The 27,420-nt window shown below is 39.8% G+C and overlaps 3 protein-coding genes across 3 annotated transcripts in view; 2 read left to right on the top strand and 1 right to left on the bottom strand.

Moving 5' to 3' along the window:
• Positions 1-14,084, bottom strand: part of LOC117562651 (vicilin-like seed storage protein At2g18540) — a 36,675-nt gene extending 22,591 nt beyond the window's left edge. The window contains exons 1-9 of the mRNA XM_034240477.1: positions 13,844-14,084; positions 13,230-13,523; positions 12,613-12,683; positions 12,347-12,451; positions 12,066-12,170; positions 11,744-11,791; positions 11,163-11,276; positions 10,609-10,704; positions 10,116-10,163 (exon numbers count right to left, since the gene is read on the bottom strand). Coding sequence (XP_034096368.1) covers positions 10,116-10,163; positions 10,609-10,704; positions 11,163-11,276; positions 11,744-11,791; positions 12,066-12,170; positions 12,347-12,451; positions 12,613-12,683; positions 13,230-13,523; positions 13,844-14,057 — 1,095 coding nt within the window. The 5' untranslated portion in view covers positions 14,058-14,084. The remainder of the gene's footprint in view (positions 1-10,115; positions 10,164-10,608; positions 10,705-11,162; positions 11,277-11,743; positions 11,792-12,065; positions 12,171-12,346; positions 12,452-12,612; positions 12,684-13,229; positions 13,524-13,843) is intronic.
• On the top strand, positions 4,051-6,647 carry LOC117562656 (low affinity immunoglobulin gamma Fc region receptor II-like). The gene is made up of 4 exons (XM_034240488.1): positions 4,051-4,420; positions 4,541-4,795; positions 5,183-5,431; positions 5,519-6,647. The coding sequence occupies exons 1-4, from the start codon at positions 4,345-4,347 to the stop codon at positions 5,665-5,667; spliced, it is 729 nt and encodes a 242-aa protein (XP_034096379.1). The 5' UTR covers positions 4,051-4,344; the 3' UTR covers positions 5,668-6,647.
• Positions 14,085-17,859: 3,775 nt separating the features above from the next.
• Positions 17,860-26,529, top strand: LOC117562650 (low affinity immunoglobulin gamma Fc region receptor III-like). Its single transcript, XM_034240475.1, has 9 exons — positions 17,860-17,964; positions 18,052-18,111; positions 18,246-18,494; positions 19,192-19,440; positions 19,603-19,659; positions 21,405-21,470; positions 21,557-21,619; positions 26,319-26,377; positions 26,491-26,529. Exons 1-9 carry the CDS (start codon positions 17,934-17,936, stop codon positions 26,527-26,529), a joined length of 873 nt encoding a protein of 290 aa, XP_034096366.1. The 5' UTR covers positions 17,860-17,933.
• Positions 26,530-27,420: the final 891 nt, after the last annotated feature.

Here is a 27,420-nt window from a genome sequence, read left to right as displayed (position 1 = left end):
ATCTTCCTCTGAGCTGAGGCCATAAAACTTTTAATGGTCTTTCGTGGTCTGCTCGAATTTTCTTCCCCTCCAGAGGTCACGCCTGTCTTTGACCCTGTGTGCTGCGTGTTTCTGCAGCACCTCGGGAGCAGAGAAAAGAGGAAACCTTTTTTCCAAAAGTGTATTCTCCTTCATGAGCAAAATAGCACCACATTTAACTCTCATTGACTTGTCTTTATGATGTTCTTTAAGGCTTGAATTGAGTTTTCCGTTGTGTAACGGAAAATCCCATTCCCAAAAAGGGGTCAAAAGTAAATAGTTTAGTTGATTTTGGTAAAGTATTTGAGCTTTAGCTTCGCAAAAACTTTCTCATATTAGTTTTGAAGATATTTTTGGGGCTTGATTATCTGCTGATAGTTCCCACATAGGTTTTTTCTTAAAAGTACATTCAAAACAACCGGTATTTGTGGGTCATCTGATCACCACATCGCCTTCTGACAGTTTAATAGTCCTTATCATATTATCACACTGTTATTGCATGCTAGGACCTATTCTCTTTGCCAGAGCTACTGCTATTTCTCCTGCATGTTTTAGCTTCCTATTAGCAGGGTTTATTAACCTGGTTTGTTGATCCAGTTTTAGGATTTTCAATATTTGACATTATTTATTTCCAACATTCCTTTTTCCTGAATATCATGTCTAACAATGTGTTTTTTTTTTCTTTCTAGGAGTAGTAGATGGGATACTCCTAAATGGCATTTTTTGAGCTTTTATCCCTGTATGGTGGAGATAGGGTCTCAAACATTATACCACCTGCTTGTTGCTCTCTGTCAAACGGTAGTCTGACAGGAAAGTATTTTGGTCGCGGTACGCCCGTGGGTCTGGGCTAAGCTGACCTGGGCGGGCAGAAGCTCCGGATTTTGCTTCTGTGTATCCCCCCTGTGTGGTTGGCTCCGAGTCATTAAAAACTGCGTTCTAACCTCGTCCGCCATTTATCTTTGTTTGTTTGTTTTAAAAAACAACACAAAAATGTATTAAAGGCTTCAAGTTCACTCTTTTATACACATGCAAGTTCCTAGGCTTTACTCTTGACGGGTGATCAGTCCGACTATACCGTCACTTGGTTCTAAGTTCTCTTTCTGGATTCAGTTAGTACATGCGGGTACCTCAGCTAAGAGTTGTATTTACCGAGCTTCGAATTTTTTAAACAGCATAGGTACCTTTAGACCTATGTTTATCTTTATTAAATCTCCTATTAACTCTTCCCCACGTTATGTTTTAACGCAAAAGTTCAAACCGCAGCTCTTGGTCAAGTCCTACCTATAAGTTTCAAAGTAATTGGACAAGTACTGAGCAGTGCTCCTACGGCTGACTTCACTTTAGCCACCTAAACCTGTGTTAAAGGGACCACAGGCTTCTCAATTTGACTAGGGGAAAATGAACCTTCTTTAGCTTCTTTAATCAGACAGCTATATCCGATATAATATAACCCTCAGTCCGGTGCAATAGTATTAACTTAAATTACTACACTTTCAGGTTTAATTATATATATTCTAGGATTTGGGGTAGGTATTTTAACAAGACTTTCAGCCTGTATTTCGCTGATTTATATTCCTCGACTTTTTTCACTAGGTCGTTTTGGTTCTTGTATTTTGACTCTGTAAAAATATTACTTTTCACAGAGCCCCACGTTGGGCGCCATGTTTAGAGTTTTGAGAGGTCCTGATAATTTATTCCGGTAAATTATTCTGACCTCCTAATTGACCTTTCCGAAGATTATTGAGTCTATGTAAGTTTGCTGCGTGGCTCAGATCCACCAACGTCAGCAAGATCTCACCTCTTCCTAACCCCCCCGAAGAACCAGGTTCAATTAACTGCTGTTTCAATTCAGACAACTCTCTTTTAATCTGTTTAAGCGATCCCGAAGGATTTTGATATCAGTAAATGGAGTGTGCTCCTACCTAAGTGTGTGTGGCAGGGTGCAATCTTACCTTTGACGCAGGAGAGGAGGGCACAGGTGTCTTTTAAAGGATCCCAATCCAACAGGTGGGAGTCAGTTTATTGTCTTTTAAAGGATCCCAATCCAACAGGTGGGATTCAGTTTATTTGAAGAAAAATAGGTCCAAACTAATACAGGGTTTTTACCTTCTCTCTCACAACATTATAATCATACTAACAAAAAAAAACCGTGCTGTGATCATGTTCAAATGAAACTTTAATTCACAGTCTTACATTTATTACCAAAATGTTTTAATTTCAACTGCCCATTTCAGTTGTGACATTTTAAAATTCTCCCGATAGAATTTAGAGGTATTTCCTCGTAAAAAGACCGGTGACAATAAAAAGCGCATTCAACTTTTCATTCACCCATTTATTCACATCAGTTTCATACACTTTTTCCGACACAGACGGCGGATTAACACTCAAAAACCCATTCCTGTCCGCAAAATTCGGGGGACCAGATTTTCCCCACAGGTCGCGGTATTTATAAAGGTTCACACACTTTCTCTCATCAAATCATTCCACTCAGCCAACAACCAATAAATTCGAGAGATATTTACCCCGTCTAGAAAGACCTTACCGAGAGCTATTAACCCAGCTCTGAAGCACACAGCCTACCCGGAGAGAGTCTACCAGGGGTCACCCCCCCTCTCTCGCGCTCTCTCAAAAAACCAGTCTCTTTATGCTAAAAAAACTGGATCCTAAACCCAAAAAAACAAAACTCCTCCTCTCATGTTAGGGTGAAAAGGACATGAACTCTCTTTGGCCTCTTAATGTTTCTCCCCTTAGTGTGAAGCCCCTCCCTGTGGACTGCTGCCAGAGGAGAGGAAGAAAACTCAACCTAAACAACCCACTTTGTTTTGTTTATACTGTAACTATAGAAAACCTAAAATATGAAGCATTTTCATTGTGGGTTATACAAGAATATAATTGATTATATTTGATTATAACTAACTTTCGTTTTTAAGTATTAAACATACTATGAAAACTCACAACACCCTCTTTTCAAAACGCAAAGTTCTCAAATAGCAACAGAAAAAATTGTAAGCATAGATTCATATTCAAAAACCGTCAAGAAGCATTCTCATTATGGGTTTATACAAGAATATGATTGATCATGTATGATTTATAATTAACTTTTGTTTTTTAAGTATTCACTTCATACCATGATCTCAATTAACTTTCGTTTTAAGTATTCACTTCATATGAAGATCTCAACACAGTATATCGGCTCTTTATTAGTCATTATAAAACACTTATTATGCCTTATTCTACATGAAGTAAGGAAGTTGTTGTACATGAGTTTTGGTCCTAATATGCTCTGCTCAATATGGGCCTAATAAGGCAGTAGTACCACAAGCATAGCAATTCTTCCATAATAACACTTAACAAATATCATATATTCTTAGGTAACAAGACATGAAAATATAAGTGTTAATTGTGTCTAAATAACTCAAAATTAGGTATTTCGGTAACACTTTATATTAAGGTACACAAATTAACCATCAACTAGTCGTTAATTAACATGCATATTAGCAGTTTATTGGCTCGTTAGTAGTCATTAGAAAACACTTATTAATGCCTTATTCTGCATGACCTTATTCTACATTTAATAAGCCATTAGTTGAGAGTTTTTCCTCAATAACCCTCTAATTAGTGCTGATTTGCTGCAACTAAGGAAGTTGTTGTCCATGAGTTCTGCTCTCAATATGCTCTGCTCAATAAGGGCCTAATAAGGCAGTAGTACCACAATAATAGTTATTCTCCCATAATAACACTTAACAAATATGATCTCTTCTTATTTAACAAGACCTGAAACTATAAGTGTTAATTGTGTCTAAATAACTCAAAATTATGTATTTATATCTAATAATATGTTCCCTATTTTAAAGTGAAGTCTTGTGGTAAATACTTGTAGCTGCTCTTTTGCACTTTTTGCATATCATGTATTTGTTTTTGCTTTGTTTGTAAATGTCATTTTCTTAAATGTTTTATGAGGGACTGCGGATGGAAATGAGTTCAAAGCTAAATCTGGCATATTTACATTTGACACATTTATTGTTTTAAGTGTTCATTGATATGCAATGTCCCTGCCAAATAAACAATTACAAAATATATGTTTCTGCAAAAGCATTGAAACTCTGAAAGTCATGAATGCTTTCAGGTCAGCCTCACAGCACTGAGCAGAAACACACAGTGTCACGTGTTCAGAAACAAGCTGAGCAGGAAGAGGAGGTGTTCATCTGCATGTATTTCAGTCTGATGCTCAGCCATTCAGCAGGAAGTCAACATGGAGGTCACAGCTCTCTGCTTCACCCCGTGTGAGTTTCACTTCTTCCAGTTTACAGAGTAATAAAAGAGATAATGGTTAATACTCAGTTTCCTTCCTTGGTCTGTTCAGTGATGCTCATTGTCCTCGCTGCACATGTTCAGAACAACGGTAAGCAGGACTTGTTACACTAACTGCACATTGAGGGAATATCACTACGGCTGCATTTGTATTGATACGTGATTCATGCCAGACTTTTCTAATGAGTTTTTATATTTGTTTTTCAATCAGAAGCAGCTTTCCGTATCGTTCCAACCCGACTGCAGCTCTTTGAACAGGAGCCAGTCTCCTTTCACTGCGAGGGTCTCGACGGCTCCACTCGGCTGAGAGGGATCAGGGATGCTGGGGACTTTATTTCCACTTGTAGTGAGAGGACCCCCGTACTATACTGCACCATTAAAAGAGCCTATAGTGGAGACAGTGGAGATTACTGGTGTGAGGCTGACGGAGGAGAAAGGAGCCACAGTGTCACCATCTCTGTCAATGGTGGGTTAAAGGCTTCTTAAGTACATTGAATGAAATGTCTTTACTTATCTTCAGAAATGTAACAACACAAGACAATGAGAGAGCTCAAAGAAGAGATTTAACGGATAGAGTGTCAAATTGAAAACCATAAAGTGAGCAATCAAGTGTTTTACTACAATAACAGAGTTTTAATGATCTGGATAGTCCTGTCCTGCCTGTGAGAGAGGGCTGTGATTAATATTCACCTCTGTGCAGACACTTTAGAATCTGATTAACTTATCATGTTGTTTCTTTCTAATATTTTCAGGGAGGCATGTTTTCAACTCATTCACAGTATTACAGGACGTCATCTCTGTCCTCTCTCAAATTGTTCTTACATAACTCACATGCTTTCTCCATGTTGTTCAGGTGGCTCTGTGATCCTGGAGAGTCCCGTCCTCCCTGTGAGAGAGGCCAGCGCTGTGACTCTGAGCTGCAGGAACAAGACGACCACTTCCTCCATCCTGTCAGCTGACTTCTATAAAGATGGCCGCCTCATCAGGAGCAGCTCCACAGGAAACATCACCATCCAAAGAGTTTCTAAATCTGATGAAGGACTCTACAAGTGCAGCATCTCTGACGGTGGAGAATCACCAGAGAGCTGGCTGGCTGTCAGAGGTGAGATATTGCATTAAAGCTAACATTTGGGGGATTTATCTGGAGCTTCTGGGTTATATATATATTCACGTTGTGTTGTGTTTGCAGCTGTTCACAGAGAGACGTGTCCCTCCTCGGATCACTCCCTTCACGTCCTCCTCGTCTTAAGGACTGTGTTCACCGTAGTGATGGTGGCTCTGCTGCTGCTGCTGGTGGGACTGCTGCATTGTGGGAAACTCAGGGTCACACAGAAATAACTCATGTAAAAAGATTAGAGTTTGGTCATCAACACAATGAACACCACAAGCCGAGGACATGATCACTTCTTCAGCGTTGTATCTCTTCTTCTGCTCAGGTTGAGTGTGAGGTAACTTCTCTGTGTCTCATGATGGTACGAGCAGCAGCTGTTAGACTTTCTCACACTCGAGACAAAGTTAAAAACCACAGAGGTACTGACTGACGCATGCATTTATTTTAAAAGGCGAGCTGAGGGTTTGTTGTTCTGAGTTTTATTTTAGACTCCAGATACTTTCAGCTTCTCAGACATGTCTGTATAAATAAATGAATACATAAGTAAAGAGGCCTTCAGGGGGATTTATAGAAACAAGTAACTTATAGCATATAATATAATTGTGAGGTTTGAACGTGGTAAAACCTGCTAGATTGTTAGCGTGCTAACTTTGGCTTACAGCTCAAAGGACGGCTGTGAGCCTCAGAGAAACAAGACTGTAGACTGAAAGAGAAAAACTGTTTATTGGAACAGAAATCATGTCAACGTGTTTTCAGTCAACAAAACTAACTTAACTGGTTTTGCAAAACATCATATAATTAAAACATATCACCTTAAAATTAAACATTATCTCTCACAGGACATTAAAAACATATTTGGAAGTTAACATGGCCGTAAGCAAATATCAAAATTGTACATCAGTACATGTACATACACAAATAAAACACATTTGTACATCTTAACTACATAAACTTGAAGTGAATTACATTTTGGCAATTTACACGGACAGCAATACAAAACAAATAACTTTTATTTGATGATTTGCATTAGCTCACATTTTGTATTAAAAAGAGTGGAATATTTGATAGTGATATTTAGCACGATAAAAGAGTAGATTTAGTCAAATCTAAAAGCAGTGGCAGCAAAATAAAGGCAGTTCACCTCAAAACATGTTTGAACTGTTAAATAAACCTGAATAGTAAAAGTAAAGTGTGTGATTCTATAAAATGGCTGATCTCTGAGTCTTTCTGTTCCTGTGAATAATGCCCAGATATTTTATAACGTTGTAACTTTCTCTCATGGCTTTTTCCTGTTGATGATAAATCTGCTCCGTCACTTCACACATCACAACACGAGGACAAGTTCAAATGAACTCCAGCTATTTGTTGCTAGGCAGGCAGTGAGCAGACGTGTATTTGTAACGGTTGATAAAAGCAGGGTAAGATGAGCACAATGAGAGCAGGACAAAGTATAGTTAAAGTCTTTAAGGTATTGTCACACAGAGTTCATACTGGATCTCTTGTTTGTGGTCGAAGAGGACGACCTGCAGTTTGTCTCCAGAGCTCCAGGACTTCAGGTCCTTCCACTTCAGCTCAGTGGGAGCATGATTGCGACCATGACCTTTAACCCACATCTGTAAAATACAAAGTCACCGACTTACAAACAGAATCATAAAATAATTAAATAAATAAAATAATAGTGCATTCTTTTTTAATATTCTTATTCTTTAACATATAATGAAGTGCTGAATGAAACAAATAAGAAAAGGGAAAATGCAACATAAAGTGAACAATCAAGAAGGACTCACAGTGACATCTGTTCCAGCCTTGAGTTTGAAAGATGGCGGAAATGTGTACGTGATGGATTTGTTGTTGTTAACCTGCAGATCTAACTTCCATAATCCCAGCTGTTTGTCCTGCAGGAGGTCACATACAGGGAGAGAGGGAGGGTGAGAGACAGAGAGACTAACACATAGAGGTGACCATTGAATTCACTTAAAACAATTTACACAAAAACAAGAGAAAAGGGATTCTTAAAGTTTAACCGGTCATTATGAGAGTTTGAAGAAGAAGAATTAAAGTATGCTTAAATTATATTGTTCACTCTCATAAAGCACTCACACAGCGTTAATGCTCACAACATTACCTCAGTGGATGAGTTTCTGAGACGGATGTATTTGCGCTGTTGGTCGACCTCAATATTAAATCCTGGGTCTGAGGTCTGGGTGTTCGAGGGGAGGGGTGGTTCCACTGATCGAGAATTATCAGACCCTTCAAAATGTCCTGCCTGAAACTAAGGGAGAAAACACAGAGAGAATATTCATCCATCATCTTTGACTCAGCTGTTTGATCCCTGTGACACGCTGAGATCCATCTCATTTGGTGTCTCAGTGTGTTTTCAGGTCTAGTTTGAGTTGTCTTTGTCTCAAATATCAACTTGTAAAGAAGATTAAACTAAAATGTGAGACCAAAACAGAATGAATGAAAATGAACAGGCACCACCTTTTGTTCCTTCACTTCTCTCTCATTCGGTGTCTCAGATTGTCTCTCATGGGTAGAGATATCACTTCTAAACAAATCAATGTGTTTTGGAGAAGATGAAGTCAAGATTAAAAGACGAACCTCCTTGTTTTTCATCACGTCATTCACAAATCTCTCAGCTTCCTCTTCCTTCCGCTTCTTATCATGGGGTTGGTTGTTCCACTGTGTGTGTGTGTGTGTGTGTGTGTGTGTGTGTGTGTGTGTGTGTGTGTGTGTGTGTGTGTGTGTGTGTGTGTGTGTGTGTGTGTGTGTGTGTGTGTGTGTGTGTGTGTGTGTGTGTGTGTGTGTGTGTGTGTGTGTGTGTGTGTGTACCTCCTCCTTTAGGTCCTTCACTTGTTTCTCCGCTTCCTCTCTTCTGGTCGTCTCCTCCTGGAGCTTCTTCTCAAACTGAGAGAAAGAGAGATAAAGACATTTGAACTTTATTTAGGGAACAGCACATCCTGGTCCTGATGAAAACTAGTTCCTGATCTGCATCATATTTTCTCTCACAGGAGGAACAGTAAATACCTTGACGCAGTATAACCCTCAGAAACAAATCAATGCCATATGGAAAAGATGAACCTCCTGTTTATTTACTACAGCTCCTATCACAGAAATAATCAAAGTGCGTCACAAAAACAAAGTGAAAAATAAAACCACATAAACATGAATACAATAAAACTAAGAGCCAGAAGTTAAGGTTAACATAAAAACAAAACAACAAAGAGTCCAAAGAAACAAACAAAAGAACACAACACATCATACACATGTCAAGGAGACACAAAGGCCAATCAAAAGCTTCTGCAGAGACAGCAGACCGGATGTCTGTAGGTAGAGAGTTCCACAGTGTTGATCCACTACCTCAAACCCACGCCTTTAGTTTCTAAAGGAGACCGTGGGACAAGGCTCTGGTCTGAAGACCTGAGGGACCTACTGGTGATGAAGGGATGGAGAAGGTCCATGCAGAACCTTCAAATGAATCCTCACAAGATTAAATCATTTGTGTATCTACTATATGTCCTGTGTGTGTGTGTGTGTGTGTGTGTGTGTGTGTGTGTGTGTGTGTGTGTGTGTACCTCTGTCTTCACTCTGATGTTCTCTGCTCTCTGGATCTCCAGTAGACTCTGTGTCTCCTTCAGCTTCTCCTCAATCTGCCAGAGGTCAGCTAGTTTTCTCTGAGTTTCCTGACGAACACACAGATGTTGATTTCAACAGATTTCTTTGATTAAAATCAAACACAAAAATCCATTTAAATGTATTTGCAATTTTGCCTTGTTGGACTTTTTAGAAGTACAAATTCTAATTCTAATCAACAGCTCATTTAAGTTATACTGTTATATACTTTATACTTTGAAGTCAGAAGAGAATAATGATCAATGGCTTCAATTCAATTTTACAATCTCATAATACTTTGACTCTTTGAGAGATGACGCTACGTGTTGTTACACGTTTTAATACGTTTATGATATAAAGCAGTTATTGTGAGATTTAAACTTTAACAAACAGATAGGGGAAAGTAAAATCATCAATGAAATATGAACCTCTTTTATCTCCTTCAGCTCCTCCTTCAGCTCCTCCTCCCTCCTCCTCGTCTCCTCTCCTCCTCTCTGCAGATCAGCCTGTAGTCTCTCCACCTGAGAGGAGACACAGACAGAAGGAGAGAGACCTCCAGATAAACTCTTTATAGCTGGACTTCCAGATGAGCAGAGTCAGAGGTGTGTCTTTGTCAGTAAGTCAGAAGAGTGAAGAAAGAGTGAAACCAGGTTTAAATGCATGTTGTTACTTTATCTGAGAAAGGAGGTGAAAGGATTTGATCTAAGACATGAGTAGCTTCACTGGATATCATACGCTGTCTCTGAATGACTTTGATTGGAGATATAAAACACAAACCTTTCTGGACTCATTCTGCAGCTTCTCCTTCAGGATGGAAACTTCTGTCTCAGCTTCCTCCCTCCTCTTCTGATCCTCCTGAGACTCATTTCTGGATAATATCTTCCATTTAAACTAAAAGAAGAGACAGAGGAGATGAAATATCACGTTTGACCAAATGACTCTCAGTAAGTTCATGTTCACAGGTTTCCTCCAGCTCTTCTGCAGCCAGAGATTATAAAGGAAGCTTTATTTAGGTCAGGAAACCAGAAGAGAGTATTGATCGTATTGATCTGAACCCACTGACCCGTGAAGAGGAGGAAGAACTGGCTTCAGCAGCTCGGCTTCTTTCCAGCTGGAGAGAAGGAGAGATGAAGACAGACGTGTTCATGGGTTTTTACATGTTATTATCTCAACAACTAAAACTCTCATTTCACATCATCAGTTCCACTGGAAGCTCTGTGGAGAAGTGCTTCTATGATTAGGTCCATGTGTTTGTAAAGACTCCTGCATTGGACATCAAATGACCGAGGAGAAGACTGTAAACATGGAGGTGACCAAACCTGGATTTATAAACTCAAAAAATCTGCTTTGGAAATGTTTTAATGAAGTGCACATATCTGTGAAACTTCATGTATAGAAACAATGAAGCGTTGAAACCATAATCACATTCAGCAACAGGATTTCTGATTGAACACTCAAGTGACCCAGGATGCTCAACACATCTACAAGTGTATGTGGCTCCTTTGAACTAGAATCAGACTTCATATAAACAGCAAGGTTCATGCAGGAAGTCTAACCTCCGTGTTGATGGACTCCATCAGGGTCTGCAGGCTGGTCTCCATCCTCTGAACCTCCTCCTGCAGCTGCTGGACTTCAGCTTCCTTCACTTCACACTGAGAGGATAACTGAGAGACATGTTTTATCATAAACCTTTGTTCGTATGTATCAGGACTAAAGTGACTCATCTGCATCTGTTATGGAAACTAAACTAATGTCTAGTTTACACTGCAGGACTGAACCCTGATTTATGATTAAAGAGTTAGTCATGGAGTCAAGCAAGCTTTTATACTAGGACCTTTTCTATTGAACTTAGTTATGCTTCCTTTAGGTAAAAATAAAAAGGAAACAGAAGTTCATTTGTATCTTGATAATGACTCAGATACCTAAACTTCCAGCATGCCTTAAGGAAAAAAACTCTTGGGTGACGTGAACATTTATTATACTCTGCCCCAAACACGTCTAGAATCTAAATGTAAATACATCGTTTACTTTCTGCACCAATCCATATAAACTGTACATACAGAGAAGATCAACTGAAAACTATACTTTAGTAACATATTCAAACAGTAACCTCTGTGATGTTGGTGTCTGATTCCTTCTGTCTGCTCTCCAGCTCCTTCTCCAGTGTGTCCACTTCCTGTTCAGCTTCAGCCTTCTTCTTCTGTTCTTCTTCTCTTTCCGAAGTCTGTATTTTTTAGAGAAAAGTGACTCAACATACTGTTCAATCTTCAAAGTGTTGCACAGTTTTATGTGTTAAACAATCCAGTCTGATTATCTCTTTACAACCTATTAGTGATGTACATTGATATTAAGATAATTGACTTCCTGTTGTGTTTACATTGTTATGTTGACACAACAGGAAGTCAATTATTATTTTAGGTTATCTTATACAATAATAATAATAATAATTCATTACATTTATTCAGCGCTTTTCCAAATGCTCAAAGTGCTGACATTACATATGACATATATCAGACATGTAACATCAATACTGTGGACAATTCCCACAGGAGTGATTTAGGGTGAAGTGCCTTGCCCAAGGACACAGAGGCATGTTGACTGCAGTGGGGGTCAGGGCGGATTGAACCGGTTCCCCAGCGCCCCTGATCTGAGGATCCACAGCCGTGATGCACTAACATCATTTCCACTCACCTGATCATATCTGGAAACGCTGTTTAGGCTCCTCTGAATTCTCCCCAGCTGGTAGAGGAGACACATGAAGAGACACGTGAGCACTACATCACAGCATGTGATCATTATAGATGCTCATACAGTTAGGTGGATCTGTTATGCTCAATGTTACTGAATGGAAGAACATGTATTGAAGTAAACATAGTGCACTACAATTCACTTTGTAAGCCTAAACCTAAGCGTGGCATGCTGTGTCACTGCTCCTGATGACTTGTTTTGGGGTTTCCTCAAATGCTTTTCTGTTTAACAATAAATGCAGAATATCAAAGATGGAGACGTGAACCTCTCTGTTCTTGTTCCACAGATCTCCCTTCAGGCTCTGCAGCTCCTTCTCGCTCCTCTGTTTCTCTGCATGGAGATCCTGCAGCTCAGACTGTTTGGATTCAACCTGAAAGAACAGCAGGAAGATTAACATCATTTATTCACAGTCTAAAAGTAGGACAGTCTGGAGTTGGGCTCCACTTGGACCTGCACTGCAGGTTTGACCTTGTCTGCACTAAGGAGGACATTGAAAGAGACTTCAAACAGGAATCAATGTGTTTCATTATTGAAGTGGAGATGAACCTCTTTCTTCTTGTTCTGCAGCTGCTCTTCCAGAGTCTGGACTTCCTTCTCAGCATCCTTCCTCCTCCTCTGCTCCTCAAGCAGCTGCTGCTCAGATTGATTTTTCTATGAGAGGAACAGTCACGTTTCTTTAGTGATCATTTCTTAAGGTGCCACACAATGACACCTGTTTTCATGCATTTATGGCAGATCCTGTATCTTGATGTGAAAGTCTTCTGTGCTTCTTGCTAAGACTTCACTTTTCATGTTGTTGTTTCTCTACTAACCTTTTTCCTCTTCTTTCCGACGTTTCCCTTCAAAGCCTCCATCTGCACAGCGTCAGGTTTCATCAGCTGTCCTCTTTCTCCTTCATTGAGAAACTGATCTTTAGTTTTAGATCGCTTTCTCTTTGTCTCTGTGTGAAATTAAACGTGTGTTAAGATTAGAGGAACTTTAGGAAGGGATCGGAGCACATGAAACTGTTCAGGCTAATTTAGCTGAACAGTTGGATGATTGGTCAACAGCTTAGAGATGTCCCGCCCCTAGTGCTAGCCAATAGAGAGAGTGTTACAGAGTGATGTCACTATGTTCAAAACAAAGGAGTCCAATGGAGGCATTTCAGGCAGGGGGGGGTGGAGTTTGTGGGAGATATGAATCAAATCACCCGACTGTTAGTGACTTACTGAATATGTGTTCTCTCCACAGAAAGAAGAAAGAAAACAGCCAGTAACAGAATGCAAACAGCCAAACTGACAGCCAGACCAGTATTGACGGAAGAAGACCTGGACTGGAGCTTAAAGAAATCATCTGAAATGATAAAACACAGAGCATCACGGCATTTATATAAAAATGGACCTCAGATATTTTAAACTAAAACATGTTAAATTAATATTTTGATGTCTACCTGGAACATGGAAGTGTGTCTGTGTGGTGTGGGTGGTGTTGTGGTGCTGGACTCTGCAGGTGAAGCTGTTGCTGGGTCTCTTCTCCACAGTCACTCTGCTGCTGACAGTATAGAGGTCATCAGGACCTCTGACTGTCTCTGGAGGTCCAGCAGAGAGGAGCTTTCCCTCAGCGTCCAGCCACAACACCTCAGGCTCCGGATACCAGCCTGCAGACTCACACTGCAGCACCACTCCTCCGCTCTGACCGTCCAGTCCTGATAAACTGATGACAGGCGGAGAGGAAGAGCCGGATGCTGAAAACAAAGCAGGAAAAAGAGGAAATAAATTTGCAGATTTAAAATCCGATGGAGCTTCCTTTCTACCAAAATCCTCACTTAAAACTGTTCCAATGAGCTCCCAAGTTTATTGGCTTATTGCTCTGTGGGAGTAAAATATGTTCTATGCTATATTCTATAGCATAGAGTGTGTTAAGCTCGAAGATCCTTAAATACGAACAAAGTAGCGTGCAGTATTTTTTTTTATTTCTCCGAAGACAGAGACATAACTAAAACTCTCTCCTCAAGATAAAGACTTGTCAAAACATGCACCATGAACACATAAATTGCTCACTTACCAAAAAACAGTTGAACAAAAGCTTGCCTGCCAAGCGCTGGAATGAAACATCTGTATTTCCCCCGATCTGAGAGTTGTACGTTGGAGAGTTTCAGGGAAATGTTTCCGTTCTTCAGCTCATCGGTGAACATTGAGGTTCTTCCCTTGAATAATTGGTGTTTTTTATCCACAAGTTCGTGACCAGAACGCATCACATGGACGAATCTGGGGTCCATGTCGGGCCTCGTCCACTCCAACGTCAAACCGGCAGCATTTACTGCCGGCTCCAGATAACACGGCAAAATGATGTCACCGCCAAGGTTTGCTACGATTGGCTGAGATGAGCCAATCAGCTGAGACTGACCTGGAAATACAAAGGAAGTATATTATATAATGCAACCGGTGACGATAGACATTCACACCAGCCTTGTATAGTCCGGTTGAATCGAACCCTGGTGCGTTTAGCCGCTTGGTGCGGTTCGTTTGGGTCGGTGTGAACACAAACCGAGACCTCTGAAGTGAACTAAACAACCGGACTCTGGTCCGCTAAAATAGGTGGTCTCGGAACGCTTGCTTGCGAACTCAGGAGCGGTTCATTGCTGGTGTGAACGCAGTCCGCACCAAAACATAGGAAGCGTAGTATTTACGTGTCACAAGAACGCGGATGTCTTCAAACATCTTTTGCGAAAGAGTCTTTCAAGACAACCCCGGCTAATTGTACGTTTTTTATATTTTAAGAGGGCTGTTATAGGCTGTTCTCCATATTCCCATGTGTTCCCATTGGCAACAACTGCTTACAAAAGCAACTCAAAAAAGAGCTCAACAAAAAAAAAAAATCGAACAGCTTAGTCTTGCGTTGTAAGCTAACGTTAATATATATTCGATATAGTAACATGCTTTATAGTAGGCCCTACCAGGTTTTCCAGTAACAACATATATTGGGGTACCACTTGCATGACAATACGCTCAAAGGTTACTTAATGTTTGCCTAATTATGCCAAATATAAACGTCTTCCCAAAGCTGTAAGTGTGACTTTTGAAGATTGTATTTGTTACTTACCTCTACAGTGTGTTAGGAGAAGAAGGAAAACCAAAACACTGAGAGTTCCCAGATGAGTTTTAAGGGGCTTTCCGTCTGTGTTTAACATCATCATGGAGAACTGCAAATGAACAGAAAACAGAGATAACAGTGTGAACTTTCAGGACAACATGCTTTAAAACAATTCTTTAGGTAAAACGTTTTAAAAAGGCTGGACAACAAGTGGTCAATCCAAAGGTCTGAGTTATAAACTGAATTGTACCTTTGGGCATTAATTGTAAAGGCTCCAATAAATGGAAAAACAACTTTATGACCATCTTCTTTGCTCTACTCATAATCTACATATCCTATTTCATTATATCATATCCTCTATTTAAGACATATAATGATAATTTAGTTACAGTAGTAGACTAAAGACTCTCTGCACACCCAGTTCAGTGTTACGACTATCACCTAGTCTGTAGCCTACGCAGTTTTCACTCGGACACAAACGTATGAAATACATGTTGTTATCTGATCTAATCTAAAATTGTGGTTCACCAAAACTCAATATTCAGACTTTTCATGAAATAGGTTTTGCATATATTTTATCTTATGTATTAAATGTTAACAAATTGAAAAACACATACCTGTTGAATGTTGCGTGTCACCGTCTCTGACTGCGAGGACAAGTCAGTAAATCACTGACAGCTTCATGCAGAGTATGAAGCAAATAGAGTAACGCCTAATTCATTTTTCTTCTTCTTGACGGTTAATGTTATGCTTAATATTTATTTTCAGTGTGCAAATGTTTCTCCAGCAGCAAGAGGCATTTTCTACAAAAGTTGTGTAATATATTCAAGTTTAGTTCAAATCTATCCACTGAGTTGTTATCTGAGTTTCACTTTGAGTGTCTGGGTTTATGAACATCTGAATTTTGGATTCAGTGTTTTGGTTACAGGTTATAAATTAATACATGGCAATACAATCAGTTGCGATGGACCTTTGAATTGTTTTATTGTGGCAACGGTTGATAGGCAATTCTCTATCAAAGGAAATGTCTGATCTTTTACCGTAGGGGGCGGGACTTCTCAGTTTATATAGCACTTTCTTCTGTGCACTGTGGTGTGTGTGTGTGTGTGTGGGTGTGTGTGTGTGTGTGTGTGTGTGTGTGTGTGTGTGTGTGTGTGTGTGTGTGTGTGTGTGTGTGTGTGTGTGTGTGTGTGTGTGTGTGTTGGTGTGTGTGTGTGTGTGTGTGTGTGTGTGTGTGTGTGTGTGTGTGTGCGCGTGTGTGTGTGTGTGTGTGTGTGTGTGTGTGTGTGTGTGTGTGTGTGTGTGTGTGTGTGTGTGTGTGTTGTGTTGTGTGTGTGTGTGTGTGTGTGTGTGTGTGTGTGTGTGTGTGTGTGACTGGCAAAGACTGAACAATATATTCAAAAGTCAAAGTAAATTGTATTGTCAAGAATTCCACGTGTTATACATACAGAACATTTGAAATACCGTTTCTCGCAGTCCCACAGTGTGACATATATACAGTACATATAACAAGATATGAAAAGGGCCTAGATAAAAGGGGTATAACAACTAAGTAATAAGTAGTAATATGTACTAGGTAATAAATATATTTAAAACACAATCAACAGAAACATGAATGTGACATTAGTGCAAGTAATCAAAATTAGTGCAAAACAAATGATGTTCGAAGTACAGTTACAGTGCAGTAGCAGCGGAGATGAGTAAAAAGGCGACTGCTGCTGATGAGGGAAGGGTGTGTATGTGTGTGTGTGGGGGGGGGCGTAAAGTCCAGGTCCATTTGGGGCAGGGGGGAAAGGTGGGAGGCAGGGTGGAGAGGTCAGGGGAGACTAGGGAGAGATGTCAGAGGTAGGGAGGAAGGGAGACGATGATCCTCTGGGCAGAGTTCACAATGCGCTGCAGTGTCTTGTGCAGGGCCGTCCCGCCGTACAGGCCGATCACACAGTCTGCAGAGGGGGCCTAATCTTGAGGCCTCACGAGCGCCCAGCACACCCCCCCCCCCTGTCGACGCTCGCGAAACAGAGGGCCTTCGTTAGCGCGTGAAGAGTCTGCTTTATGCACTCCGTAGTAGCCCCGCTGCGAGGCTCCAGCGAGTTCACAGCTCATGAACCACCCACCCCCCCCCTCCCCGCTCAACACGACTTCAATATTCTGGGCTAAGCCCCGGATCTTCTACAACCCTAAATCCGCCACTGGGTGAGGTCATCTGTGATACCACACCCAGGAGTTTGGTGCTGCTCACCTGATCCACAGCAGCGCCGTTGATGGTCAGGGTTCATTGACATGAAGCAAGAAAAAAGAAAGCAAGATTTGTCAGAAGGGCTAGTTATGATTTCACCCTTGGCCCATACAATCATTTAAAGCCTTTGCAGTATCAACTGATTTGGCGAATTACAAGCCAATGCACCTGCAGGATTCTTGCTTTTTGGGGTCTGAATCTTCATGGTTGAGTGCACTCATTACAAAGCGCTTTAAATGAAAGTGCCAGCAAAATAAAATGTTACTGTCACATATTAAACTCTGATGAGGCTGTGTGCATGGCCCTCCTGCTTGTGATGCAGAAACCCACCAGCAGGAGGTTCAGTTTGTGTGTCTGGTTTAAGGATGATACCCACTTGAATGAATCTTCTTGTTTTGAGTTTGTTTCCTCATGATGTAATGGACTTATTATAAGTCGCTGTGGATAACATGAACAGCTAAATAACAAAAATGTCATTGACTGCTGGATGGAAGTGTTTCATTACCACACGAGTGTAATGTTCAGGTGTTAATAAAGTTAAGTGGATGTGCCTGTACTTACAGGCCCTACATGATGCCTCCTGATTACCCATCAAATAAATAAGAAAAATGACTTTGTCTTCGAAGACAGTGGAATATATGACAACTATCTTTATTTACATTATACTTATTATATACTCATATTCAAAAAAAGGTTTCAACTGGTGCTGAAACCACAGAGAGTCTGACCCCGGCCTCAGAAGCACTCTGCACAGGAAGAGGAAGTTCTCACTCACATTATATTTCTGTGTCTCTCAGTGAGACGCTCAGACAGCAGGAAGACATCATGGAGGTCACAGCGCTCTGCAGCCGACTGCGTGAGTCTCAGATTATACACTATTTACTTTTCACAAATACTAAGCATATTTTTGCTAATAGAACGTTTTCTCTATCTGCATATATAGTGACGTGTGTGATCATTCTGCTGGGTGCACATATTCAGAAGAGCTCTTTGCAAAACTATGGTGGGTAGAAACTACTAAAGATTCACATACTCATGTTAATAGGAAATACCAGTGTGTCCGTGCATTGTGTTAAAATACATTTAGCTATATTCTTTATTAATCAGATGTTTTATTGTCTCTGTTTCTGTCCTCAGACGCTTTGCTCATTGTCACAGAGAGACTGCAGCTCTTTGAATACGAGCCCTTCTCTTTTCTCTGCGAGGGTCTTGGCTCTGCTCTGAGGGGGTTTAGGAACAACAATGAGTTAATTCAGAGTTGTTATAATATTGCTTCATCAACACTGAACTGTACCATTCAACAGGCCTATGATTCAGACAGCGGGGTTTACTGGTGTGAGGACGAGAAAGGAGAGAAGAGCAACTCCATCAACATCAAGGTCACCGGTATGTTTTGTTGATTCCGAACATCGTTTTTCACAGTAATTTGTCATATATACCTTTTTTGAATACTTTTATATCGTGTTCTTAATCATATTATTTTACAGTATTTAAAAAACTAATTCTACATTTGCTCTTTTTTCACTTATTGAGCAATATTAAAGCAGTTTCCTCATATTGGAAAACCTACTTGGCAATAAAAGTGATTCCAAAAAAGTTTGTTAGAGAAGTTTGTTGGTCGAGTGACAATATCTGATTAAAGTAAAAAACCTGAATATTGTAAAGAAAAACTGAATTTAACAATGAAATGCAATGAAAAGGAAAACCTCAAAACAGTGTACGGAATGCTTAGATTTGGGTCGCAACGTGTACAAATAAATACCGGTTTAAGTTTAAAAAATCTTGTCTATGATGATGTTTAAAAATATAATAAAAAATGACAGGCATGACAAACAACCGTCAACGCTGCCACCGTAAAAAAAGAAACATGTAATAATATTAACCTCTATGCAGACGATATACATTACTGAATAATTGTTATCAATGTTTTCCGATTACTTTTCGATATTTTGTATTCATTCTGTGCATGTTAGCAACCAACTTAACATGCACAGTATTCTCCAATGCTTGTGTCTATATAATGTTACATTTTTGTCAATAACTCCAAATGTGTTCATTAGACTAAACGTTTGATCCCGTTCAGCTGGCTCTGTGATCCTGGAGAGTCCTGTGCTTCCTGTGATGGAGGGAGAATCTGTGACTCTGAGCTGCAGGAACAAGACGACCACTTCCTCCTTCCTCTCAGCTGACTTCTATAAAGATGGCCGTCTCATCAGAACCAGCCATACAGGAATCATAACATTCAAAAATGTTTCTAAATCTGATGAAGGACTCTACAAGTGCAGCATCTCTGACGGTGGAGAATCACCAGAGAGCCGGTTTGCTGTCATACGTAAGATACAAAAAGTACAAAAGATGATATTTACTTTACATGATACCGGCGAATATTACAACCTCATGAAATGTTCTGCTATGTGGGCTAACCTCACACAGCTCGAAGTCAAATTTAAGAGCCGGTTTAATACAATTGACATTCATTGAATAATCCCCATAGGGACAGTGAGGTCTGAGAGCAACAACAGCAATAAGAATGAAACACAGGATAGGACAGGTAAGAGTTCATGGAAGCATCTTTTTAATAAGAATAACAAATATCAAATTGAAATATATGCACATAAGGGATTTGAATGGATCTGAAATAATGCTTTGCTAAAGTGCGGTTGCACACATTCGCCGCACATCTTTCAAAGTGTTACGATGTGCAGTAATTTGTTTCCATATTCTATAAAGAATTAATCAAAGGTGGAAAAAGTACACAGATATTTTTCTTATCTTAAACCGCTCTGTAAACTCGGTACAAGTAAAAGTCCTGTATTTTGATTGTACACACAACAAAATCTAGTACGTATTTAAGTAAAGATACAGGTTTCAGTTTTTCTATAATAAATATGTTTTTGGAAAACAACTACTGATAGCTATTTTAACTACTTTTTCACTGATTAATCATTTACTATGTATCGGTGTTATATTCTAAATATATAATGTGTTGCATAAATTAACTCAAGTTTTCAAACAAATGCATAAAAAAGTACAATATTTCCCTCTAAATTGTAGTAGGAGTTCAAATACCCCAGTAAAGTAAAAGTATCTTAAAGTGTACTTTTGTTCAGTACTTTAGTACATTTACTCACCACTGAAACTAAGTTATGAGGAAATGTAAATCATATATATATATCAGATTATGTGAATGCTAACATGCTAACATTGTGTTTTGTGTATTACAGGAAGTGGTGACCTACCTCATAAAGGAATGCGTTCTTTCCTCCAGTTCTCCGTCCTGCTGTTTACCGCTATCATTATTTTCATTTTGGCGCTGCTGGTGGGAGTCCATCATATTAAACACAGAGGTATCTCAACACACGTAAACTCGCAACTACGTTGATAATAGCTTACTTACTTCTAAATGCAATGAGTGTTCTCACTTTTAATGTTAAGGAGCATTAAAGTGAGAACTTCTTGAAAGCAAAACATCTATTCAGAGATTTACTTATAATGACAAATTATCAAAACCATTAATTAATATAAATATTATTTAATATCATAATAAACAATTCTTTCACAAATAACCTTTGAGAATGAATGAAGTACTTGTTCTTATTCTTTTTGTGTTTGAATACACATATACTCAAATTAAATTAGAAAAATAAATCATACAATAATCCAATTATGTGGAATAGTACAGTATGTACAAATCAAGAAATATATACAGTTCTGTTTTGACAATGTTGTACTAACAGCATGAATAACTAAATAGTAATTGTTAATATTCCAAACTTTTTTTATAGAAACTTTAAATGCATTTTTTTCTCCTGTGTTTTCATATTTTTGTTTTTCCATACATAAGATTCCTCGAAGACACCAACAGCAGATTCACCTTGCCCCGCCGAGGATAATCAATACGGTGGGTCATACATGTCAAAGCTGATCGCCAGATAGTTCGGACCAACATGTGACTGAATGTAGTTTTGATGTGTTTCCAGCCTGTGAGGAGGATCAGAGCGACGTCACCTACGCTCTCGTCGTCACAAAACCAAGACATCACCGAGGTTTTACTTCACTTTAAAATCTCATTTTATTTTATTTGTTATGATGTGAGCAACAAAAAAATACTATTATAGATACTCTGTTTCTTTATTATGAACCCAGCTTAAAAGAACATAAATACTGCTCACTTTGAGAGACAAAGGTTTACTTTGAGTGTTACTTTAAGATCGTTGTCAGGTCTTGAAAGTGACAGTTGAGACGTGTGAATTATTTTAGCTCTCTCAGCGTTTCACACACTGCGTTTTATTTTAGACGCTGCTGATAATCCGAGCCTCAGCATCGAGACGGACCACAGCCGAAACCCACAAACTGAAGCAGGTAAAGGGGACTTTAATTATTAGTCACGATATATATTTATACTGTGCTTTCTTCAACTCTTGCTCACTGACATTCTGTCCCTGCAGGTGAACCTTCATTTGAACCAGTTTACTCTGCGTTGGTTTTAAATGAGACTCCACGAGCTCACGGTTTGTATTTGATCCACACACAAATAACTCACACTACCAACATCCTCATCAGATATCTGTAGCTTTCCATTTAGAATAGCTACAGATATCTGAACAGTAGAAGTTATTTTGACCCATTAAAGTAGTGAAAATAATAATCTTTATTTTGTTAGCACCTTACAAATATGTCTTTGTATTTTGAGTCATGTACAGTTAAGAATGACTTCATACACTCTTGTAAATGTAAGGAATTGAGGCCAAATTTGAATAGTTTTTTTAAATACATCTGAATGATTCTGAGAGAAAAGTCAGAATGTTCAAGCCAAGTGTATTTATTTATTTATAGAGCACGTTTTGACACAAGGCATTCAAAGAGACAAATGAAAAACCTTAAGAGCGATATAAGTCAAATATGACTTTTCCCACAAATTCAGTTTTTTTCGGGTATTTTGACTTTTTTCTCAGATTGTTACATTTTTCTGAATTATTTTTAGGTTAGTCCAGAAAACATAGAAAATGCTGACAGTTTTATTTTTTACAGCGATAATGTTGGATCTAAAAATGTTAAAGGTCACCTATTATGCAAAATCCACTTCTTCATGTCTCTTCTACATCAACATGGTCCCCTCTTCTTCATGTCTCTTCTACATCAACATGTGTCCCCTCTTCTCCATGTCTCTTCTACATCAACATGTGTCCCCTCTTCTTCATGTCTCTTCTACATCAACATGTGTCCCCTCTTCTTCATGTCTCTTCTACATCAACATGTGCCCCCTCTTCTTCATGTCTCTTCTACATCAACATGTGTCCCCTCTTCTTCATGTCTCTTCTACATCAACATGTGCCCCCTCTTCTTCATGTCTCTTCTACATCAACATGTGTCCCCTCTTCTTCATGTCTCTTCTACATCAACACGTGTCCCCTCTTCTTCATGTCTCTTCTACATCAACATGTGTCCCCTCTTCTTCATGTCTCTTCTACATCAACATGTGTCTCCACTTCTTCATGTCTCTTCTTCATCAACATGTGTCCCCTCTTCTTCATGTCTTTTCTACATCAACATGTGTCCCCTCTTCTTCATGTCTCTTCTACATCAACATGTGTCTCCACTTCTTCATGTCTCTTCTACATCAACATGTGTCCCCTCTTCTTCATGTCTCTTCTTCATCAACATGTGTCCCCTCTTCTTCATGTCTCTTCTACATCAACATGTGTCTCCACTTCTTCATGTCTCTTCTTCATCAACATGTGTCCCCTCTTCTTCATGTCTCTTCTTCATCAACATGTGTCCCCTCTTCTTCATGTCTCTTCTTCATCAACATGTGTCCCCTCTTCTCCATGTCTCTTCTACATCAACATGTGTCTCCACTTCTTCATGTCTCTTCTACATCAACATGTGTCCCCTCTTCTTCATGTCTCTTCTACATCAACATGTGTCCCCTCTTCTTCATGTCTCTTCTACATCAACACGTGTCCCCTCTTCTTCATGTCTCTTCTACATCAACACGTGTCCCCGCTTCTTCATGTCTCTTCTACATCAACATGTGTCCCCTCTTCTTCATGTCTCTTCTACATCAACATGTGTCCCCTCTTCTTCATGTCTCTTCTACATCAACATGTGTCTCCACTTCTTCATGTCTCTTCTTCATCAACATGTGTCCCCCTCTTCTTCATGTCTTTTCTACATCAACATGTGTCCCCCTCTTCTTTCATGTCTCTTCTTCATCAACATGTGTCCCTCTTCTCGCATGTCTCTTCTTCATCAACATGTGTCCCCTCTTCTTCATGTCTCTTCTTCATCACAAACATGTGTCCCCTCTTCTTCATGTCTTTTCTACATCAACATGTGTCCCCTCTCTTCTGCATGTCTCTTCTTCATCACATGTGTCCCCTCTTCTTCATGTCTCTTCTTCATCAACATGTGTCCCCTCTTCTTCATGTCTCTTCTACATCAACATGTGTCCCCTCTTCTTCATGTCTCTTCTTCTACATCAACATGTGTCCCCTCTTCTTCAAGTCTCTTCCACATCAACATGTGTCCCCCTCTTCTTCATGTCTCTTCCTACATCAACATGTGTCCCCTCTTCTTCATGTCTCTTTTACATCAACATGTGTCCCCTCTTCTTCATGTCTCTTCTTCCAATCAAACATGTGTTCCCCTCTTCTTCATGTCTCTTCTACATCAACATGTGTCCCCTCTTCTTCATGTCTCTTCTACATCAACATGTGTCCCCTCTTCTTCATGTCTCTTCTACATCAACATGTGTCCCCTCTTCTCATTGTTTCTTCCTACATCAACATGTGGTCCCCTCTTCTTCATGTCTCTTCTAGCATCAACATGCTGTCCCGCGTCTTCCTATGTCTCTTCTACATCAACATGTGTCCCCTCTTCTTCCATGTCCTCTTCTAACATCAACAATGTCCCTTTGTCCCCCTCTTCTTCCATGTCTCTTCTACTATAACATGTTGTTCCCCTCTTTCTTCCTGATCTCTTCCTACATCAACATTTGTCCCCCTCTTCTTCCATGTCTCTTCTACATCAAACAGTGGGTCCCCCTCTTCTTCATGTTCTCTTCTACATCAACATGTTTGTTCCCTCTTCTTCATGTCTCTTCTACATCAACATGTGTCCCCTCTTCTTCCGTCTCTCTACATCAACATGTGTCCCCTCTCTTCCTGTCTCTTCTACACATCAACATGGGTCCCCTCTTCTTCATGTCTCTCTCTACAATCACATGTCTTCATGTCTCTTCTACATCAACATGTGTCCCCTCTTCTTCACGTCTCTTTCTACATCAACATGTGTCCCCTCTTCTCCATGTCTCTTCTACATCAACATGGGTCCCCTCTTCTTCATGTCCTCTTCTACATCAACATGTGTCCCCTCTTCTTCATGTCTCTTCTACATCAACATGTGTCCCCCTCTTCTTCATGTCTCTTCTACATCAACATGTGTCCCCTCTTCTCCATGTCTCTTCTACATCAACATGGGTCCCTCTTCTTCATGTCTCTTCTACATCAAACATGTGTCCCCTCTCTTCTTCATGTCTCTTCTACATCAACATGTGTTCCCCTCTTCTTCATGTCTCTTCCACATCAACATGGTCCCCTCTTCTTCATGTCTCTTCTACATCAACATGGGTCCCCTCTTCTTCATGTCTCCTTCTACATCAACATGTGTTCCCTCTTCTTCATGTCTCTTCTACATCAAACATGTGTCCCCTCTTCTTCATGTCTCTTCCACATCAACATGTGTCCCCTCTTCTTCATGTCCTCTTCTACATCACATGGGTCCCCTCTTCTTCATGTCTCTTCTACATCAACATGTGTCCCCTCTTCTTCATGTCTCTTCTACAATCAACATGTGTTCCCTCTTCTTCATGTCTCTTCTTCATCAACATGTGTCCCCGTTCGTCATGTCCCTCTTCCTACATCCATGTGTCCCCTGTCGTCATCACACATGTGTCCCCTGTCGTCATGTCCCCTCTTCTTCATGTCTCTTCTACATCAACATGTGTCCCCTCTTCTTCATGTCTCTTCTACATCAACATGTGTTCCCTCTTCTTCATGTCTCTTCCACATCAACATGTGTCCCCTCTTCTTCATGTCTCTTCTACATCAACATGTGTCCCCTGTTCGTCATGTCCCCTCTTCTTCATGTCTCTTCTACATCAACATGTGTTCCCTCTTCTTCATGTCTCTTCCACATCAACATGTGTCCCCTCTTCTTCATGTCTCTTCTACGTCAACATGTGTCCCCTCTTCTTCATGTCTCTTCTACATCAACATGTGTCCCCTCTTCTTCATGTCTCTTCTACATCAACATGTGTCCCCTCTTCTCCATGTCTCTTCTACATAACATGTGTCCCCTCTCTCCATGTCTCTTCTACATCACATGTCCCTCTCTATGGTCTTTCTACATCAACATTTGTCCCCTCTTTCTTCATGTCTCTTCTACATCAACATGGTCCCTCTTCTTCATTATGTCTTTCTCATCACATGTGTCCCTCTTCTTTGTCTCTTCTACATCGATGTGTCCCCTCTTCTTCATTCTCATCTACATCAAATGGTCCCCTTTCTCCCATGTCTCTTCTACATCAACATGTGTCCCCTCTCTCCCATGTCTCTTCTACATCAACATGTTGTCCCCTCTGTGTGAAAGCGAGACTCTGAAGTTTCAGGAACAAAGATTTTCTCTCTTTTTGATCCATTTCTATAAAAACCTGTCTGAAAATGAGCTGATCAGATTTTGGCCACTTATGATGTCATAACGATGTGTTGTCTTGTGTAACCATTAGCCAATCAGCAACCAAGGTACCCCCCCCCCCCCCTTATCACCTGAATCTCCTCTAGAGCACCATTGAGTTCTTTGTAACCAAATGTCTCTCAGAGGGGCGTGGGGAGGGGCTCCTTGTTTTCATCTAAAGTAAACAGACAGAGAATCAGCACTTTGGAAACAGGGCTGAAACAGAGGGGATTATGGGTAATGCTGCAATGATCTGTTTGGTGTTTCAGCCAATCAGAGACAGGCTCTGTATATATCTGAGACCTGTGATATATTGATGAAAACAGTATAATAGGGGACCTTTACATTTTACTTGTAGGTGTTTTTCCGAGTCAAATGTTTACAATAACAAGGGATTAACATTGATTGAAGTTGTTTAAGTTGATTATTGTTCTTATATATTATATTATCATGAATTACTCGTCTCTTGTGCAGAATCAGGATTTAAAAACTCACCCTCAGCAGAGGATCCTCTCTACGCCCCCGTGATGAAGGTAGGACTATAAATGTTCCTCATAACGGCGTGAACATATATTTTACATTTAAAACATTAAACGAAATGTTATGATTGAATTGTTTCCTCGAATGTTTTTCTTTTATCTTTCAGGACTCGTTCGGCAAGTTGAGAGTCGCTCCGTCAGATTAGCAAATTGCTCAGAAATGATTTTCAGTTCAACTCAGATCAATGTTCAGTAAAATATATTCAAACCAAATCTACCTAGAGCTGGAAGTACATTTTTTATATTTACATTGTATTTTTCTTTTGTTAGCTCTGAGTATTTGGTCTCATTTAACTTTTCATATCTGTGGACTTTGTGTTATTTGTTTTCATTTATTCAGTGAATTTTTACTTGCAAGTATTTTCTTTGAACTTCCATAACTTTCTAAGCCATTAAAGTCCACACATTTAAACAAGAGTTGTGTTTAAGATGCCCTATTGTGCTTTTTGGGGGGTTTCACTTTCCTGATATATAGATTTTATGCATGTGAATGGTCTGCTAAGGTTAAACATGGTTCAACAGTTCAACATGACTCTGAGTGTGGAGACATCTGGTGGACAGAGGGAGGAAATACACTGCATCCATTATTAATTCAGGTCAAAGCTGTAAGGCTTAACATCAAAATGTAGTTATTATCAGAGATGGCAAAAGTACACATCCTTTACTCAAGTAGAAGTACAGATACTCGTGTTGAAAGATACTCTGGTGAAAGTAGAAGTAAACTTCTTTACTCAAGTAAAAGTAAAGAGGCTTTGAAATGTACTTCAGTAAAAAGTACCCATAACTAGCAGCTGCTTTAAAGAGTACCTGACCTCCCTTTATATTAATAGAACAATAATGTCATTGTTAGCTAATGAATGTTTCCATGCTGAACAACGGCAACATGACAACGTTTCCATTGGTCCCTCTTCTTTAGAGAAGACCAGGAAATGATGGATACACGGATCGTGTTCAAATCAATAGGCACGCAATGACTCTAAAGAATAATGATCACGCACCAAAACACACATTCAGACTAAAGGAACCAGCTGTTTGGA

This window comes from Gymnodraco acuticeps, unplaced genomic scaffold (assembly GCF_902827175.1).
Source record: "Gymnodraco acuticeps unplaced genomic scaffold, fGymAcu1.1, whole genome shotgun sequence".
NCBI lineage: Eukaryota > Metazoa > Chordata > Actinopteri > Perciformes > Bathydraconidae > Gymnodraco > Gymnodraco acuticeps.
Note: the sequence above shows the minus strand (reverse complement) of the source record. Positions and strands in the feature narration are given on the sequence as shown.

Coding starts and splice junctions, on each gene's coding strand:
- LOC117562656 (XM_034240488.1), top strand. CDS start 4,345: ATGGTTAATACTCAGTTTCCTTCCTTGGTCTGTTCAGTGATGCTCATT. Junction 4,796..5,182: donor TGTCACCATCTCTGTCAATG/GTGGGTTAAAGG, acceptor CATGTTGTTCAG/GTGGCTCTGTGATCCTGGAG. Junction 5,432..5,518: donor GAGCTGGCTGGCTGTCAGAG/GTGAGATATTGC, acceptor TTGTGTTTGCAG/CTGTTCACAGAGAGACGTGT.
- LOC117562650 (XM_034240475.1), top strand. CDS start 17,934: ATGGAGGTCACAGCGCTCTGCAGCCGACTGC. Junction 18,112..18,245: donor GAGCTCTTTGCAAAACTATG/GTGGGTAGAAAC, acceptor TTCTGTCCTCAG/ACGCTTTGCTCATTGTCACA. Junction 21,620..26,318: donor TGAGACTCCACGAGCTCACG/GTTTGTATTTGA, acceptor TCTCTTGTGCAG/AATCAGGATTTAAAAACTCA.